This window comes from Gymnodraco acuticeps, unplaced genomic scaffold (assembly GCF_902827175.1).
Source record: "Gymnodraco acuticeps unplaced genomic scaffold, fGymAcu1.1, whole genome shotgun sequence".
In the NCBI taxonomy this organism is placed as follows: domain Eukaryota; kingdom Metazoa; phylum Chordata; class Actinopteri; order Perciformes; family Bathydraconidae; genus Gymnodraco; species Gymnodraco acuticeps.
The window spans coordinates 480,771-499,767 of NW_022990199.1; the positions used below are offsets into that span (position 1 = coordinate 480,771).

At 40.6% G+C, this 18,997-nt stretch overlaps 1 protein-coding gene across 2 annotated transcripts in view; it reads left to right on the plus strand.

Moving 5' to 3' along the window:
• The first annotated feature begins 1,394 nt into the window (after positions 1-1,394).
• The window catches only part of plekhg5b (pleckstrin homology domain containing, family G (with RhoGef domain) member 5b), an 85,511-nt gene continuing 67,908 nt past the window's right edge, over positions 1,395-18,997 (plus strand). For both annotated transcript variants that reach the window (XM_034218203.1, XM_034218205.1), the window contains exon 1: positions 1,395-2,064. In XM_034218203.1, coding sequence (XP_034074094.1) covers positions 1,983-2,064 — 82 coding nt within the window. In that variant the 5' untranslated portion in view covers positions 1,395-1,982. The remainder of the gene's footprint in view (positions 2,065-18,997) is intronic.

Consider the following 18,997-nt stretch of genomic DNA (forward strand, 5'->3'; position numbering starts at 1 on the left):
GTTTTGGCTTTGTCAGGTCAGATGTTTTCCCATGCAGACCTCATGCAAACCAAAGAGAAACCCCTCTGTGGGGGTGACACGAGACGGCCGGCACGAACATGAATAAGCAGAAATAACAACACACATCTGTGAAAAGGCTTTGAATACAAATTCAAATGATGAATGTTATGAAAGGCTAGTATAACCTGAAATATGTTGTTACTTCACACTTCTCTTAATTTAGTAGTTACTTAACTGCTTATCTGGGGGTAAAGCTTGAATGAGAAGGCATGTATGCAAATAAAAACTGTTCAATTTCTATTTTAAGCAAAGAAACAAAACGTTTCCAAGATCTAAATAGTGGATTTTTTCCCAAAACAGGATTGGTGGCAGAATCAGTTGTCTTTTTAAGGCCCTAAAAAGTATAAACACACTCAGTCATGCAGACATCTGTGTTGTGTAGCTCTGTTTTGAACAATAAACCTTGTGTATCAACTGGTCTGTGCCTCACTTATGTAACGTCCCCCCTCCCAAACAAACAGTGCGTATGTTGCCTGCAAACACAATTGTGCTGAGTAAAGTAACAATGCAGAGGCAGCGTGCCATTATAACTCAAATCCCTCTGTTCAATTCAAAAGAACATGTGAGGAGAGATTCAGCCCACTGTTTCATGAATTGCTTTGATTCTCTGAAACCACATAACAATAGTGCAATGCCATTAGTCTCCAAATAATCAGCTGTTAACCCATTTAACCCCCATTTCCACCACTTTATGTGTATTCAGTTGATTCACTTTAATAAAGGTCCTCAGTTACATCAGGCAACAAAGTAGAAGCAACATGAAGGACTAGCTTAGCATGTGTCAAATGTATTGGTTATTACTTATCTAACTCCTTACATCTTGTAAAAATAAAACAAACTGTAAATACAACTTATATACAGTATATACATAACCATATACATGTATATAATGACCATAATAATTTACTAGTGTGAAAAGATCAATTCAATAACAAGTACTTTTACTTTTGATACTTTAAGTACATTTTGATGCTAATGCTAATATGTACTTTCAGTTAAGTATCATTTTGAACTCAGGACTTTTACTTGTTGTGGAGTATTTTAAGACTATAGTATTTGTACTTTTAAATAAGTAAAGGATCTGAGATACTTCCAACACTTTGCTTTCAATCACTCAATGATAATTAATAATATATTTTTATGTTTTGGACCTTTTCAAGATAACTTGGTTGCCAGACATCTGGATATTCTTTGGATAAAAATGAATGGACCCTAGTGTGTGTGTGTGTGTGTGTGTGTGTGTGTGTGTGTGTGTGTGTGTGTGTGTTTTGTCTATGTCTCTATGGCGCCCCTAGAGGCCACCAGGCGCACAAAGAGGGGAACTGCAACGAGTCTTTGTGGATCCAGGTTGTGTGAATGAATGGAGAGCCGATGGTTGATCAGAGAGGACGACGAGACGAAGCAGCGGACAAAATGTGTTCAACTTCCCCGGCACAGTGTGTACAGTTCATATTCGGAAGCCTATCCATGGATGTGCCGATTTAAACACCCTGAACAAGGTGTTCTTCTCCTCGTATTTCTATTTCTACACCAAGGGGGCTTCAGCAACACACGTCGGACGTCGAGGAGATTTTTGTTCTCATGTGTGCAGCAACAACAGGTTATTTACAGTTTAGCACACACTCCAACGTGCAGCTTGAACCTAGTGGTTGTTAGATCAGTGTTAACTTTTCGTGGATGCTGTTGTTTCACTCTTTCCCGTGCATTCAAAGCGATGTGAGCTTTGTGTGCCGACCACATATCCTAACAAGGCTGAGCAGCAGGCTTTAAAAGGAGGGCGACCACAGAAAGGAGGATGCCAAAGATAAGCTAATAGAGCTAATTAAACATCGCTGGGGTGATTAGCATTGATCCTGCCACACACAGATCTGCAACACAGCTGCTGTTGGTGCAAGGGATTTTTTTTCTTCCTGCATGCATAGATGGTGCCAAACAAGTGGACCATGAATTCAGTTCTGCACAAATCACCACCAAGGAGCTGGCTTGGACTCAGACTACGAATCAGTAAGTAAACATCATTATTAATGTCAAGCTTTTGGATAACAGCCTCAATGAGTCACCTGAGTGCTTTGTTCTGTCAGAAGCACCGTCTGTAGGGCACTCTGAGTTGCTCATGGATAGGAAGGGGAATTACTTTGATCCCAGATCTTTGTTTAATACCTACCCCCCATCAAAGTTACAGGCTGGATTTGGCAAGTGACCTGAGCAATTATCCCAGTACACTCTGATCTGAACTTCCCCTCATGATGAAGGGTCTAGGTACAGCTCAGATGATATATATTACATCTTGTAAATCTCCAAACCAACACTATTTATTGTATTTTTCCTCCCAAGGCTTGCCATCTGTGTTCCCTTCTCGCTTTCCCAGCTCATAACTCACATCAAAGTGAACAATTTGGTATGTTAGGCTTTCTTAGGGCTGCAACTAACAACTATTTCCCCAAGAAGCACTTAAAATGTTTTTTTATTTCCAAAAACCTAGAGAAAGACCTAAATGAACACTTAAGAAAGTTCGCCCCAGTGACCTTTCTGGCATTTTTGTGCTTTAAAAAGTGAACGATTAAAGACTGATCCAAATAATTGCAAATTAGTATTCTCTTAGTCCACTAATCTCTTTCAGTTTTACTCGCAGCACCCTCACATGTGTAGCCCTCTCTCAGGCGTTTACATGTGTGATGCATGCATTGCTGGCACGGATACATACAGTAAGTGAAGTAAGCATGGAGTTAAAGTTTAGCAGCCTTAATTGGTTGGGTCTGGAAACCTTCAATGTTCCAGGCCACCGGAGTCTTAAGCCTGTCTTAAACACACTGGTCTAATCTGGGACCAGATGTCTTGTCTGGTCTCTGTCCACCCTCCGAAAAAACAAAAACAGTCTAGAAACCTCGGCTGTTTCTCTTTTGATTTACTATTAGGATGTTATAGTGTCGGCCATCATAAAAGAGGACATCTGTTAGAAAGTCTACACGAAGCTCTGGTTTAAATGAGTGATTTCATGAATGTGGTTTGGTTAGTTGAGTATCAGAGCCTTTATTTTCATAATTGGATGCTCAGAGATGTTTTTATTGAGTTATTTTTGCTATAATCTATTGGTGGAGGTTAATACTGCTGTCAAATTGTCTACGTATCCAATAGTTTAGCCTAGTAGCTGTTCTGGAGCTTTCTATAATATCCATGAGCTTCATCAGCAGATGGAGTATGCCATGCATGTGATTTTAGATGTTTCCCAGCACTTGAAGAATGTCTTTCAAATGTTTGCTTTAAAACTAAGGTTCAATATTTGTGCTTGACCTTGGAAACCGTAGGTAAGACAAAAAGGTCTCTGAGCAAGGCCAATTTTGTCAGCTGTTCTGAAAAATCGACAGGTTTTTTGCCAAGAAATTGGTCCAATTTTTATCCGAAAACTTAATTTAAAATCCAAATCTTCCATTCCTACATAATTTGTCAAACATTTTTTATCACAAAGTCCGCTTTTCTGGTCTTTTCCATCTTATCTCGGGATCTTCATGAGCAGAGGAAGTTTGCTTGGACCAGATCTCTAGATTTCCATTTTGTGCACACTTCCATGTTGATTCTTGAACAGACAATGTCTCTTTATTTTGCTGTTGCGGAGCTATTGATCACACGATTGTGTTAAATGTCCATTTCCTTTGTGCTTCCCAAACATGTTGGCTCCTAGGAAGCAGTTCAGAGGTCATTATTGAATAGCATTTGAGGAAACGGTCAAACATCACAGTCCCTTTAGTGACTGCTTTCAATATATCACATGATCTGCCTCTGTCTTTGCACCTCAACAACTTCGAAAACCATGTTTGTTTGTTTAATCGTTTATTTGAACCGGGACAGTGCACATTAATGAACATTTTAAACAAAATAATGCTTTCAAATGTAAATGAGCCGGATTTTAGCTTTGAGCTAATTTCCATCCGTAGTCCCGTCACATACAACATTTATGAACATGTTGCCTTATAGATTAAATGAATGTTGGTAAAGTCTCACCATTGGGTCCATTGAGTAACTGCTCTGGGGTTTTTATGAACATCACATTGAGCTCATGCCATGGAGTCTATAATTTCATGGGAAAACTCCCATCTGATAATGAAAGTCATGTCAAATAGTTGAAAGCACCAAAACAGCTACTAAATTGAGTTCTTTGAGCAGGTTTTATCTGCAGGAGGTAACATTTGCAGCGTTTCGTCTTTCTACTTCCAAATTGCAGTCTGACTAGACTGTGTGTGTGTGTGTGTGTGTGTGTGTGTGTGTGTGTGTGTGTGTGTGTGTGTGTGTGTGTGTGTGTGTGTGTGTGTGTGTGTGTGTGTGTGTGTGTGTGTGTGTGTGTGGTGTGTGTGTGTGTGTGTGTGTGTGTGTGTGTGTGTGTGGTGTGTGTGTGTGTGTGTGTGTGTGTGTGTGTGTGTGTGTGTGTGTGTGTGTGTGTGTGTGTGTGTGTGTGTGTGTGTGTGTGTGTGTGTGTGTGTGTGTGTGTGTGTGTGATTTTCCCTTGGCTCGTGGCTTGTTACAGTTCAAACTTCCTTCTTCAGACTGTCTCTCCATTGTTCCACTTATTTTTCCCCGACAGTAATTTCCTTTTCTCTTTTCCACTCTGTGCATTTCTGCCTTTTTCCTGGTGGCGCCCCGGGTCACCGTTTTTGTTCTGCTTTTTGTTTTTCTCTCTTTCGCTACAACTGCTCAGGACTGACTATCCAGCTTCATGTGCAATGTTGCAACTTATTTAAAATGACATGACAACCATCAGTTGGTTTATAAAGGCCCTGCACAGCATTTGATGTAGCTGTTTAACTTTGTCATGGCTCTAGTGGTTATTTAACTGTACTCTTAGTCTTAAAAACAGAGATGTGCATTTCCCCATAGTCCATACTGGTGTACATTGCAATGCAGCTCGTTCTTTCTCTGGTTGAATGTGTTACAGACTGTAATAGGAAAACAAATGAAGCACTGATGATGCAGGGACTCTCTGATCCTCGTCCTTGTGTCTGAAAGATAATTTCCGTCCTTGAATCTCTTCATCTCTGTAATGTACTTCCTCTATTTGGATTTCACTCCAGCAAGAAGTACAAAAGGTCATGTGACATTTCATGCACAAGTAGATGCAACATATAAAGTGCATTTGGATAAAAACAAGCATATTGAAGCCATCAAAATACCATTGTTCTTGTTCTTTTTCCTTTTATATGTTAATATATTTTATAATCGTTGTTTTCATTACTTTTTCTCTCTCTAGATGTCAGAATTCTGAGCTATGAGTATTTTGATCAATGAGCATCTAGGTATACTGAATTGTAAATTGGGGCTAAATCTAGTAAATCAGTTATTCTGCAACAATTTATTTATTATTGTTTAATTGAAGAGTCCATTTTGAGACAATCTCAATATTTTGTTAAGAAACAAGATCTTTGGCTCAAATACTGTCCATCTTTGTTTTTACAAGTGTTTAATTCACAAACACTTGCACATATTTAGAGTTTTACCTAATTTATCAGTGCAAAATATGTGTCAGAATATCGTCTAGAGCTGCAACTACTGAACCATAAAGCAAGTACACATATTTCCTATTATTTCAAACCCTTCCTTTGAGAGGAGTTTGGCTAACTCCTCTCCTCTCCTCCAGGTGAAAATTACAACACACGGGTATAAAAAGGTTAGTGGCCTTCTAGGCGTCACTTCAGTATGTTTTGCAGTTTTGGTCCGATTTACCCTCTCTTCTCCCTGACGTAACTTTTCCGATCATCCCTTTCTCTCTTACAAAGGACTCCTAGAAGACTTAGAAATGGCCTTTTAGTAAAGGAGACGAGACTATTCTTCTACTCTTAACTGTTAGGCTCGTATTACCCTCATTTGCAGCGGTTTCTATAACTTGTCTCCCCAGTTTTGAGGGACATTGCTTAACAATAAATCTTTCTTGAGTTCAAATGTCTGATTGTGTGCTGTTTTCCCCGAGGGATATTATTCTCTCTCCTCGTCCTACTTTGCTGTTTTGCATCAACAAACAAGGAAGAAACTGTTGGGCTGTGCTTTGCATTTTCCTTTCATTTGGGTACAGAAATACTTCAACCTAATACAGTGCTTGTTTATCTTGTCATTGTGCAGAGTTAATCTTTACATTTTGACTAGAATCTAACAAATATCATCGCATTGACTTGTGTCTAAATGCATGAACTGCTTCTATACTGTGCAGCTCATAATTAGAGGGGCTATGCTAAGGTCACACACACCTTCTTAAAAAACGCAGATGTTTATCTCACACTCCTAACCTCCACCCTGGCTAAATGGCTGTTTATATGTATTGCAGCCCTCCACATGACAATAACTGTACTTTTCGGGAATAAGTGTTTTTGATTCCTGTTGACTCTGTTATTGGCTTCTCAATGTCAGCCCCCACTGCAATTTTAACCAGATTGTTTCATTTATGGGATTATTCATATCAACAAGTTGAAGAGTGGTTGTTGATCTGGTTTAAGGATGGATATTTAAATTACACGATGCTTCACAGTAATTCACTTGGATGGGGATGCTCCTGCAGAGTGGCTTCTTCATGCAGCACTTTTTTGATGGTTGATGTGTCATTGTTTATAAAAATGTAAATATATGGAAACATCTGTTGATAATATGGTAAAAGCAACCTGTTTTGTTTGTTTCCATTCCTGGATTTGGGTCTAGGAAAGTTTGGTAGTTGTAGCTCTGTACTAAACTGCTTTTGGTGGTTCATTGTCAGTCAAACTGAAATATCTCAAGTTGTGGAGGAATTTTTATGAAATGTGGAGCAGACGTTAATAGCCCCCTCGGGTTGAACTATAGTAACCCTTCCATGTCATCATTTTAACTTGTCCAATACTTTAATTGAATACCAGTTACACTCAGAACTCATGCTAATCATGTTTAGCTTAACTTTGTGTTTTGTGCTAATTACCGCATGCTAATACACATACAGACATTTCACAAAAAACGAAGAAACTTGCTATAGATACAAACATTGTGTTAATTATTATACCTTTGCTGCAACTAGCAATTTTTCTTATAGATGTATAGATAATGTTTAACGGTATGAATAGCCTTAAGCTCAAGGCAGCATCTTCAAATTCCTTGTTATGTTGAACTAACGGTGCTAAACTGATAGCAAAAAAAATTGAGCAGCTTGAGCAAGCTAATGTTTGCCATTTTCCTTCAAAAATACTCTTACATGTATAAAAGATTATGATAATGAATACAGATGAATCTAATCTTGATCAACTAATGATAACTAGCTAATGTGAGTATGTTAGCAGGTTGACATTAGCATTTAGCTCGGAGTAAAGTAGCCATCACAAAACTGCTAGCATGGCTAGACTGAGTTTTTTCAGCAGCAAGATGGTAGTTATTCAGATGAATTAATGACCGGGCGCAGGCTGTACTTATTACATCTGAAAGATAGAGCTGCAGACAGTCTGGCTGGAAGGAGTTTTTACAGTGTCTCTTCCATTAAACTGAAATGAGTCATTTGCATTTTGTCTTTCATACAGAGAAATCTTCCCCTAGTGTTTTAGCTGCCGGTGAAGGGTTAACCTCGGCCTGTTTGATGGGCCTACCTTGCTAAATATAACCCAAAACCTCCTCCACATGGGCACGCAGAAGCCTTCAGCTGCACTCCCTCTGTCAACACTCTGCCTCACACACTTTTCTCCCCACAGCGCACCCCCTCCAACAGGCTCATTTACAGTCTTGTTGTACTGCACTCGCTCTCATGCTCATTTCTCAACACACCATTAATACTTTAGTGTGATTCTCCGGAGAGGCAAGTTCATTCAGGCGCAGCATGCTATTCCTGTCTCACACTTAGACTCAATTATAGGTGACTTTAGTTTTTGTTATAGTGATGCCCAGTAAAGGAAAACCATTTTTTATTTCAAATATTATATGTGTTTACTGGCCAACTCGAAAAAGTCTCTGATAATCTGGGAAATAAGTTCAGTTACCTTTTTGCCAAGAGTTGAATGACAAGTTAGATACTAGTGTCTACTGTCTAGCCATGCTGGATGTCTCCCTGAATTTGACCCTCCTGGCTGTAGATGACCATTTACGAGAAATGAGACTCTTCAAACCCTCAGCGTTCATTTATATGTGTAATTTCCAAAATGTTTCCTTTTATGTCCTTGAGCTTATTTTGTTTGTTGGGAATAATAATAGCACAACACTGGGTTGCGCTCCTTTTAATCTTAATAACACTAGAAGATACTGACAACATAGTGAATGTATCTTCTTAGTGAGCCAATGTCAGTAGACAATATGTTGTTTTTAAGATTGTACCGTTGAAGGATGCATGATTTGAACTTGTATTAAGATGATGTTTTCCCCATGCTGCTGGGTGTTATCTAAGGCGGTGCATTAAGCAAAAATCTTAAGCCATTTAAAGTTGTTTCTCTAGTTTAGATGGGTATAAGAATGTGCCATGTTACACCAAGTGGATTTTCATTGGTAATTCTATTGTATATGTCATTTCACGAGGCCTGCTTAATGAACAGGCGGTGTCGGTTTTGAAAGATGAGGGCGTTAATTTACGAGGCATGGAACCGTCTAATTAAAGGATTGAGTTGCATTATGGGAAGTACAGGATCCAGGGTTTGTGGAGCTTGAACCCTACGAGAGAGAAAGTCTAGGAGTACCTCTGCCTCTTCTGCATTTACTTTTGACCCTCTTATAAGGTCCATAACTTTAAAGGACAATACTACCTTTCTGGATTCACACTCTCAAAGAGAGGAAAACAATCAAACTTGACAGGTGTTTTGAAATCTGGAATAAAAAGCATGTATTGGAAAACTATATTCACCTCCATTCTGGTGGTGATTATTAAACTAAGATGACTGGAGCTACACCATGTGATACAATTCATCCTTGGGCTTACACACAGCTGCCAGATATTGGCATTTTTAATATAAAGATCCCATCATAGAGTTCATATGTTTTGTGTGAGATCAGATCGAAATACATCAAGGCCATAATAAAGGCAGGTACTTTCCTTGCCCCTCTTTTCATTAAAAGGTGATGTGATGGAAGGTGATGAAAGTGAGGCTGTGTAATACCTCCTCTGCTTCCCCCTTTGTTTCTACAGTAGGTGGAAATTGGCCCTTGTGTTTGCAGGCCAGTTCTCATGCTGCACGACTGCTCTCTTCATTAAAAGGGAAGCCGCGTGCTCAAAGCTGCTTCAGATTATTACCATATGTCTGCAAAGCCCAGAGCTGAGCAGCAAACCGGCTCCCATCCTACCCTCTAATTTCTTATCCCAAAATTGGACATGTGGGTCGTTGTGTGTGTGACAACGTCCCTCCCTTCCCCCGGCCGGTGCGGCACATTCTTACAGTATTTCTTCTCCCATTTTAGACGCATAATAGCAGGGCTGGGGAAAATATTATGCATGAGATATAACTGCGTGTTGCTTTAACCCCCTTTTTGCCGATATTAGAGTAGTGGAAACACTTCGTCTCAGATAAGAATCTTATTGCGAGACTCCTTGTAATGGTCATGTTGTGTTTCTCATCTCCAAGAGGCCAATGTGTTCATTGTACCTCCACAGAAATAACTGAGCTCTGTGTTCACAGAGCTGGTGCATTCATAAAAAGGAATAAATCTATCGGGAGACATTAAGGCCGCGCGGGCAGGAGCTAATGAATGCAGAAAAATTTCAGACTTTTACAGTTCACGCAAAACATAAAGAAAGTCCGCTCTGGGTGTAGGAGGAGGTTTAAAAGAGATCTTTGTGTCACCCAGTCCAAAAGCCATTGGACCAGATTGCCCGTCCCAGCATGCAACTCACCTCTGCATGAATACAACACTTGTCTGATGGTGTGGGCAGAAAGCCCCCCTATCGCCAGGAGATCCTACACAGGACTTTAACATGCTCGCCTCACACTCAAGTTTTGTACGGTTTGAGAAACTTTGCAATGGATAACGTGGAGGCTTCAGAGAAGGCAACAGCAGAGGATACTTGGAGACACCCTGTAGCAGTTGGACGTCTGTAATTTAGGCAGGAATAGCTCTCTTAAATGGATTAGAAGAACATTTGGTGCTTGGCAGCATTTGGTGTGTGGCTTTTATTGGATGATTAGATTTAAAATCTACAGAATTAACTGGAAGAGACAGAAGTGTGGCCAACCGGTCACCTGCTATCGACTTAAAGCGTGACTGGGAACTCCTGGATGGCAGCGCTAAAGGTTATTCCAGGTTTGGAATCGATAACATGGTCACCTGGAGATGTAATGGATTGTACTTGAGGCGAGTTTGTCTGCTGACTTGGACGGCCTTGAATCAGAGAGAAAGTTCAAAGCAAAGTGTTTCGTGGCTCGTAGCCGGATGAGGTAATGGTGCAGGTGGGAATGAACGGAAACATGTTGGCATTTAGCAGAGTTTGAAGCTAAGTTGGTTTGGCAAGTTTAACAATATAAAGATGGTTGATTGGATGATGTATTGATTGTTGGCAGAAGTTCAGATGTTATATTTGGCGAGGTCAAAGGCTGTGCGATGAGGTCAGATTTAGGGTTTAAACAGATGACATATTAATGATCATATAGCTAGTTAAAGAGCTCATAATGTTCATGTACTGGAAGAAGCGTGGAGCGTATGAGCTGGAGACTCTGCCCCCCTCCCTCACTCAGGGGGGGATAGAGCGCTACTCCTGGTCCTCGTCGCTGGACGTCATCCATGATCTGCGTGGTAAGCTGTGAGGATCACCTGACTGGGTGGTGTGTTTGTGTGTGTGTTTTTTCAAACGATGATATACCGAAGGCTGGGCAGTGGATTGGTTTGCTTTTGTCAATCTTAGTTTTCTGATTATTTGCAAAGCTTTAGATCCCACCGATTTTACATTTAAAAGCGGTTTGTGGAAGTGATCAACAGATTAAAAACTCAACAAAAATCAAAATCAAATGGTGCATAAGGTACTTTAAAATGATACTTACTGTATCTGCTGCCAACCTTTCCCTTTAGATCCGCCTATAGACCGTCAATGGATGTCATGCTGGAATTTATTTTTCCAATTTCCTTAAATATTTTGTCAATCTTTATTTATTTATATAGCACATTTAAAACAACCTCAGTTGACCAAAGTGATGTACAGGAAATACATACAATATAAAATAACACAATGGGAGTCAAACAATAATTAAAAAGCACAATAACTAGAAACATATATAAAAAAAAACATACATATGTAAAAATGTTATGTTCAACTATGATTAAAATTGTTTGCTTAGCCTCAGCAAACAATGTAGTATACTTTTGAAGTACCCATTAGTGGCAGTTGTTTTGCCTTGATGTGAATACATGGCTAATAAGTGCTTGGATGTACAGTATAGCATGGAATTGTACATTAACTGTAAGTTAACTTAACCACCAATTTGATCCAAATTGAAATTTCTCTGCAACTATTGGGTGTACTGCCATGACAGTCCATAAATACATTCAGACTAGAGGATGAATCCTACCAACTTGTGTGATCACCTGACTGGCTTTTAGTCAATTGTCTTGACTTCTAAACTGTATAGGTTGCCATGAAATTTGGTAGATCCATTCATAACATTATTTTTCCAGTATTCAGCATACTGTAAAAATGAATAGTGACCTTGCCTATAGTTCAGGCCTGCTGCTCTCAGTCTCACCCTTATATTCCTAACATGTACATCTAACACATATCTGCCATGGATCAGACATTACTTCACGTTGTTATGCAACTTTCCTACAAACAGACGATGTGGTTCACTTGCACTTTGGAGCTAAGGATTCAAGCACCATCATGGAAAGGTTTTTTTAGTTTCCATTGCTCTGTTCTTCCGTTGAGAGCACTCAGTGACCTGGCATGAAGACAGCCTCACATGAGAGGGAAAGAGCGGATGAGACCCGCTGCACGGGTGATATATTTACCACCGAAGGAGTGCATAGCTGAACTGAAATGCTTCCCTGTCTCCTCTCAGTGCTTTTTTTTTTGACGTGGCACAGGAGCACTTGCTTTCCGCTGTGCCGCCCGATTTATGCCATTAGTGAAGAGGAAGTGATAACACAGGGCTGGGGAGGAATGTTCTTCATCCTCTCCTCTCTGCCAGCCAGCCTCTTGGAAATCCGGTGACTCTCTGGTCAGCTTAGAGCCGGTGCCTGCTGAGGCAGACCGTTTGGCACAGACCGAAAAGAGGAATGCCACAGAGAGGAACAGCGAGGCTTTGATCCGTACCTTTTCGCCATCTCTGTTATTAAGCCCTAAGCTAATATACTTGACTGAAAACACTTCCTTGCTCGGTTGGACCTTGGAGCTTCTCAGCTGGAGGGTAATTTCTCCAAAACACAACAGAGTCAGTCCTCAGAAACAGTTCCATAACCAAATCTTCTGTCCTATTATAAGAGTCACAATTGCTTTCCCAGTCTTGTGACACCATAAACCTCCACTGCTTCAGAGCTGTAAGATGACATGTGTCACTGTTTTCTGGTGAAACATGAAAAACAAGGCCACATTTATATAAAAGTTTGTGGTTCTCTTTGAGCATCAAGAAGCCAATCTGTTTTCACTTCAACTTTCTTTATTTTGCAGCAAGTCATCCGTATAGACCAGGGGTCGGCAACCCCGGGCACCGTAACCAGTGGCTCACTAGGAATAAGTGTGCAAAATATTTAAATTGTATTTTCGGATCCTGAACGAGACCGCCGCCAGAGCGCGTCTCCCCGTTACCTGCAGAAGGAAGCCATGCGCAGCCCCGCTCTCTTTATCTCCAGGTGACTTTCTGCCGCTTTCCTCTGTGGTGCTGATCGTTTCACCACGGAGGAAAGCACTTCACAAATTGCAGTACCCATAAGGAGCTGTACAAAGGCCGCAGTTTTTGCGTGGCTGTGTATTTAGTTGAAAGCCCAGTGGCGATCTGCTCATCTCTCATCGAAATAATATTTGTTTTAATGGCACTTAATATAAAAAGGTTGCCGACCCCTGGTATAGACAATCCAATGTCTTTGACAATTTGCGTTTATCTAGTACCAGGGTCTCAAATGAGAATTTGTTCCTGCTTTTGTCTCCGATATGTATATATATATAGTTCAGACAAAATAATGCTACATTTGGTGAATGATGGGCTCAACATGAACTGCAGTTATCTTTTCGCTTCAGGTGTCTTCACTTTTCTCAGAGCTTTTTTGGGAAATACATCATTTGGTCTGTCACACCTTAATTGACACAGCCCATAACTCACACAAGGTGTCTTGGGGCTAGGAGTTAAGTGGATGTATGATTTATAGATCTGCCCTATAAGTTACTCCACTGGCAATAGATATTACGTTTTATATTTGAAGTATGAATATGAGAAGAAGTTTTTTAGGGTTGTAGCTCTCTTCACGACACAGGTCGGTTCTTTAAAACGGGCGTTTATTTCTTGGAGTTTTCATCCTGTAGCCTCCCCTCTTCCGTTACGCCGTGAGAACTACAACACCGAACGACACGTATACATAGCCAAACATATGAGCATATTGTGCTACACATATGAATGAAAACATAAACAAATACCTCGTTGGCCGCGTGTCGTGAAAGGAGATTAATCTAGTTCCTTTTCTGTCACATTAAACTTTGTCACAGACTTCAGCAGAGCTTCAAACAAAGACGTCAACCCACGTATAGTTGTACAGTGTAACAACAAAACACGCAGTACCAGCACATGAACGAACATTAGTTCCTAGGCACAAGAAACACATACGCATATCGGTTTAACATGTAAAACAAACTGTATTAAATCATGCCATATTTAACGATTATAAAATAATATTTAACATAACATTTAAACGCTGATGATGGGAAAATGCTTTCTTAAAGGGGCCATATTATGCTCATTTACAGGTTCATATTTATATGTTGTGCCTCCACTACAACTAACAGCTTTTTTTAGGTGAAAGCTTTTAAAAACACAAAATAAAAACTTGCTGAGTTGTCCGTCTTGAACAAAATAAGTTTGCTGAGGCCTAATTTGGCCGGTCTAAAATACCTCCAGTGTAAAAGCTAACACTGACATTCCTCAGGTCACACTCAGCCACGGTTCCTGTAACTGCAGAACATGCTTCTATTTGTTCTCAGAATTTAGCACCAATAAAGCCCATAAAAAGAATAGTCTGACACAAAAGAGCCACACTATTATATAATAATCTGCTTGTACCTGACCAATTACTGTATTTTCTAGTTTTAATGCCCTTAACAATTCAAGATATGCAGTAATCCCCTCATGACCCCGCTTGAATATGGGGACAGGGTCTTAAGTTCTACCTTTATGTAACAGTCGTGTAAACTGTGTCTACGCAGGGTTATGGTTTCAGAAGCTGTGTTCTCTCAATCAAGACTTAAAGGTCCTTATTATGCTGTTTTTCATCCATATATTACAGGTCTCAGATATATACAAAACATGTCTCTGAAGTGTTTGGCTCCAAACACCAAACAGATCATTGCAGCATTACCCATAATCCCCTCTGTTTCAGCCCTGTTTCAAAAGTGCTGATTCTCTGTCTGTTACTTTAGATGAAAATAAGGAGCCCCTCCCCACGCCCCTCTGAGAGAGACTTTGTTAACAAGAACACCATGGTGCTCTAGGAGGAGATTCAGGTGATTGGCTAATGGTTACATAAGACAAAAAATCGTTATGACATCATAAAGTGGCCAAAATCTGATCAGCTCATTTTCAGACAGGTTTTTATAGAAATTGATCAAAAAGAGAGAGAATCTTTGTTCCTGAAACTTTCAGAGTCTCTTTCCACAGAGGGGACACATGTTGATGTAGAAGAGACATGAAGAAGAGGGGACACATGTTGATGTAGAAGAGACATGAAGAAGAGGGGACACATGTTGATGTAGAAGAGACATGAAGAAGAGGGGACACATGTTGATGTAGAAGAGACATGAAGAAGAGGGGACACATGTTGATGTAGAAGAGACATGAAGAAGAGGGGACACATGTTGATGCAGAAGAGACATGAAGAAGAGGGGACACATGTTGATGTAAGAAGAGACATGAAGAAGAGGGGACACATGTTGATGTAGAAGAGACATGAAGAAGAGGGGACACATGTTGATGCAGAAGAGACATGAAGAAGAGGGGACACATGTTGATGCAGAAGAGACATGAAGAAGAGGGGGACACATGTTGATGTAGAAGAGACATGAAGAAGAGGGGACACATGTTGATGTAGAAGAGACATGAAGAAGAGGGGACACATGTTGATGTAGAAGAGACATGAAGAAGAGAGGACACATGTTGATGTAGAAGAGACATGAAGAAGAGGGGACACATGTTGATGTAGAAGAGACATGAAGAAAGAGGGGACACATGTTGATGTAGAAGAGACATGAAGAAGAGGGGACACATGTTGATGTAGAAGAGACATGAAGAAGAGGGGACACATGTTGATGTAGAAGAGACATGAAGAAGAGGGGACACATGTTGATGCAGAAGAGACATGAAGAAGAGGGGACACATGTTGATGCAGAAGAGACATGAAGAAGAGGGGACACATGTTGATGTAGAAGAGACATGAAGAAGAGGGGACACATGTTGATGTAGAAGAGACATGAAGAAGAGGGGACACATGTTGATGTAGAAGAGACATGAAGAAGAGGAGGACACATGTTGATGTAGAAGAGACATGAAGAAGAGGGGACACATGTTGATGTAGAAGAGACATGAAGAAGAGGGGACACATGTTGATGTAGAAGAGACATGAAGAAGAGGGGACACATGTTGATGTAGAAGAGACATGAAGAAGAGGGGACACATGTTGATGTAGAAGAGACATGAAGAAGAGGGGACACATGTTGATGCAGAAGAGACATGAAAAAGTGGATTTTGCATAATAGGTGTCCTTTAATCTTTTCTAAATAAGTGAGCATCATATATCAAATATTGTTTACTTTGTCAATTACAAGATGTTTGACTGCTCCTCCACCCTCTCTGGAACAGTTTACACGTGTTGTTCTGTGGTTTTTCCGTTTCATATATGGGGGCCTATGGTTTCTCAGATGTGGTGGAGGAGGGAGAGGAGGTGCAGGGAGGGGGTGGGAGAGTGTGTGATGCACATGTGTGTGATTTAACCACTGTGGGGGTAAAACAACACGGAGCAGGAGGGATGGTTCCTGCCCCCACTGCCACTGAACCCTCAGCATTAAAAACAGCTGCAACCTGCTCCAGTGTAAACGTCTGCTCACTGGCTCTGAGAATCATCCACCTGTACAGGAATACTGCGGGCTATATTCGTTAAGGTAGAGAGACACTGAACACAGCCTTTGTAGGTATTAATATCCTCCCAGTATGATTTATGTATGAAATATAACGGCAGATATACAGTAAATAAGTGGTGTGTCTCACATTAGGTACCAAAAAGCTAGAAATATGTAACCGCAAACTTTTGGCACAAATCACAGTGACTACACAATTCTTTAAAAGTGTGATTTAAAAAAAGACGGGCAGCCAATAAGTTATTTATTAGTTGTTTCACATCTAATTAAAACTATTTATACTCTGCCAAACATGCTGTAAGTGATCTTAAAATGTGCCTGATGTACTGCCATATAACAATAATAATGATACATATTCCTAATTGTTCTGATCTATTTTTGCATTTTCTTAGTAAAACACATTTTGGACATATGTGGTAGGATTATTTTATTAATCTTAAATTAAGATATACTTTATTAGAATGTTTTCGACAGAAGCTTGTGCAAAAGAAAGTCACTGTTTTGTTCTGTTGATCTGTCCGTCTATTAACTAGACTGTCCGTCCCAAGCTGCCTTACTCCACTGCAGGGCTTCCTTGTCTTCTCATACTATATTTATGTATTGTTCCCGTCCGTCTGCCACCTCCTCATGTGATGAGATCAGTTTGCCAGGTTTCCTCCAGCCGGCCTGCCATCTGTTCGTCTCTCAGGAGTCTGTTTTCAGTCTGATCTCCTGGCAGAGAGGTGCATGTTGCATTACATACAGACTGGAGGGGTGCAGGTGCTCTTAAAAACATGTTGTGAAAATGAGGAGAGGAGTTGAAGCCTTAGCAAACAAAAGAAACACGCACACCCCCTCACGTCATGTGCCATGATGAGATCTCACCAAATAGAAGGCAGAGCGAAACATTCTTAACATTCCTCGTAAAAAGGTGTGCTGGGATCGGCCTCTCCTTGCCTAAATATGGCCTTCTGCAGAGGATCTAACGGTGCTGGAGGCACGTCAAAAGTATGATGGGAAGGATGTGGTGATAAAAGACGTGGTTGACCTTTTTGGGAACTTTATCAGACTGCATCTTGTGTGTACAGATACAAATGCACAGGTGCATCCACTGCTCACTAAGTTTCTGGATGTATTCAATAATTGAAACAATGCTTCCTTGTCTTCAGACGACAGCAGGCCTCTCATTTTCTAGTTGGCGACGGTCAGCGGTTGGCTGAAATCACAACTCTTGTTGGCAGGTTTAATCAACTGTAGCTCGCTAATTAAGCTCCATGTGTGGGTTGAAAACTCTTTTCTCCTTGGCTGACTTGTTTCACTTTTCCAGCTAAATCAGATCCTTGCAAAAGGGTCTTTAATGGATGATATAACATCCACTAAAGCCATACAAGTAACTTCTCTGTAGAAATGTAAAAAGACTATGGCTGAAGCTGCATGACCCAGACAAACTGCAAGGTAATCAAATGTAAATATGTTTATAATACAACTTGGACAAAACACATCATCACATTTGAGGAGACCATGTGCGCTATAGACCACTCGTCTCATCCCTTGCATGCTTTTGTGTTTTACTTAGTGTTTGTATTTATACATATGTTATTATTCTTGGGACAGTGAGAAATGCCATTTCTCACACACACACACACACACACACACACACACACACACACACACACACACACACACACACACACACACACACACACACACAGAGAAATAGATAATAAAAATGACTTGTACATTCCCCCCTTATCTAGCACCAATGTTACAGTAAACAAGGATCTTCCCTTAAAACAAAATGCAAAACCTGAATAATTTCCAATTCAAAACCACATTCAGCGTCATGGCTACAAAAAGTAGAGATTTGAAGCTGGAATAAATCTTGCGTGTTCAACATTTCAAAGTTGCTCTGACTTATTTATGGGAGCCCAATGGGTCTTTGCCCCAGGCCGTTTCATTCTGCAGAGCACAGAGGTGTGTGTGTGTGTGTGTGTGTGTGTGTGTGTGTGTGTGTGTGTGTGTGTGTGTGTGTGTGTGTGTGTGTGTGTGTGTGTGTGTGTGTGTGTGTGTGTGTGTGTGTGTGTGTGTGTGTGTGTGTGTGTGTGTGTGTGGTGTGTGTGTGTGTGTGTGTGTGTGTGTGTGTGTGTGTGTGTGTGTGTGTGTGTGTGTGTGGTGTGTGTGTGTGTGTGTGTGTGTGTGTGTGTGTGTGTAATCAGCAGTGCTGAGTTCAGGAATTTCAGTTCATCAGAGAGAGAAAGACAGAGTCAGCAAGATCTGAGCAAGTTGGATAGAAGATGGATCTTCAGCAGAGAGTAAAAGGATTTCAGCAACACAAGGGGAGGGTCCGGTAGTGAAGAAACTGTTAAGATTTAAGGGGCTGATGAGAGGCTTGAGTTAAGGACAGAGAACATGGAGTAGATTTGAGGTCATGGCTTTAATATAGGATTCAAATGAAGGAAAGTTAAATGTAATGTTACCCATGTCATCACGTTCATTTCTGTTGGCTTATGGATGACTCTTCAGATTTGTTGTCGTGTTGTTGTTACTGTCAGAGAGATGCATTTCTTTGTTGTGTGTGTGTGAGGATCTACTAACTAGACTAACAGCTCAACGACTGTTGGTTGGCTTGAAGTTTGGTACAGACGTTCATGTTCCACAGAGGATGAACCAAACAGACTTTGGTGAACTCCTGACATTTCTGATAGCGCTATAGGCAAGGCTAAGCTTTCG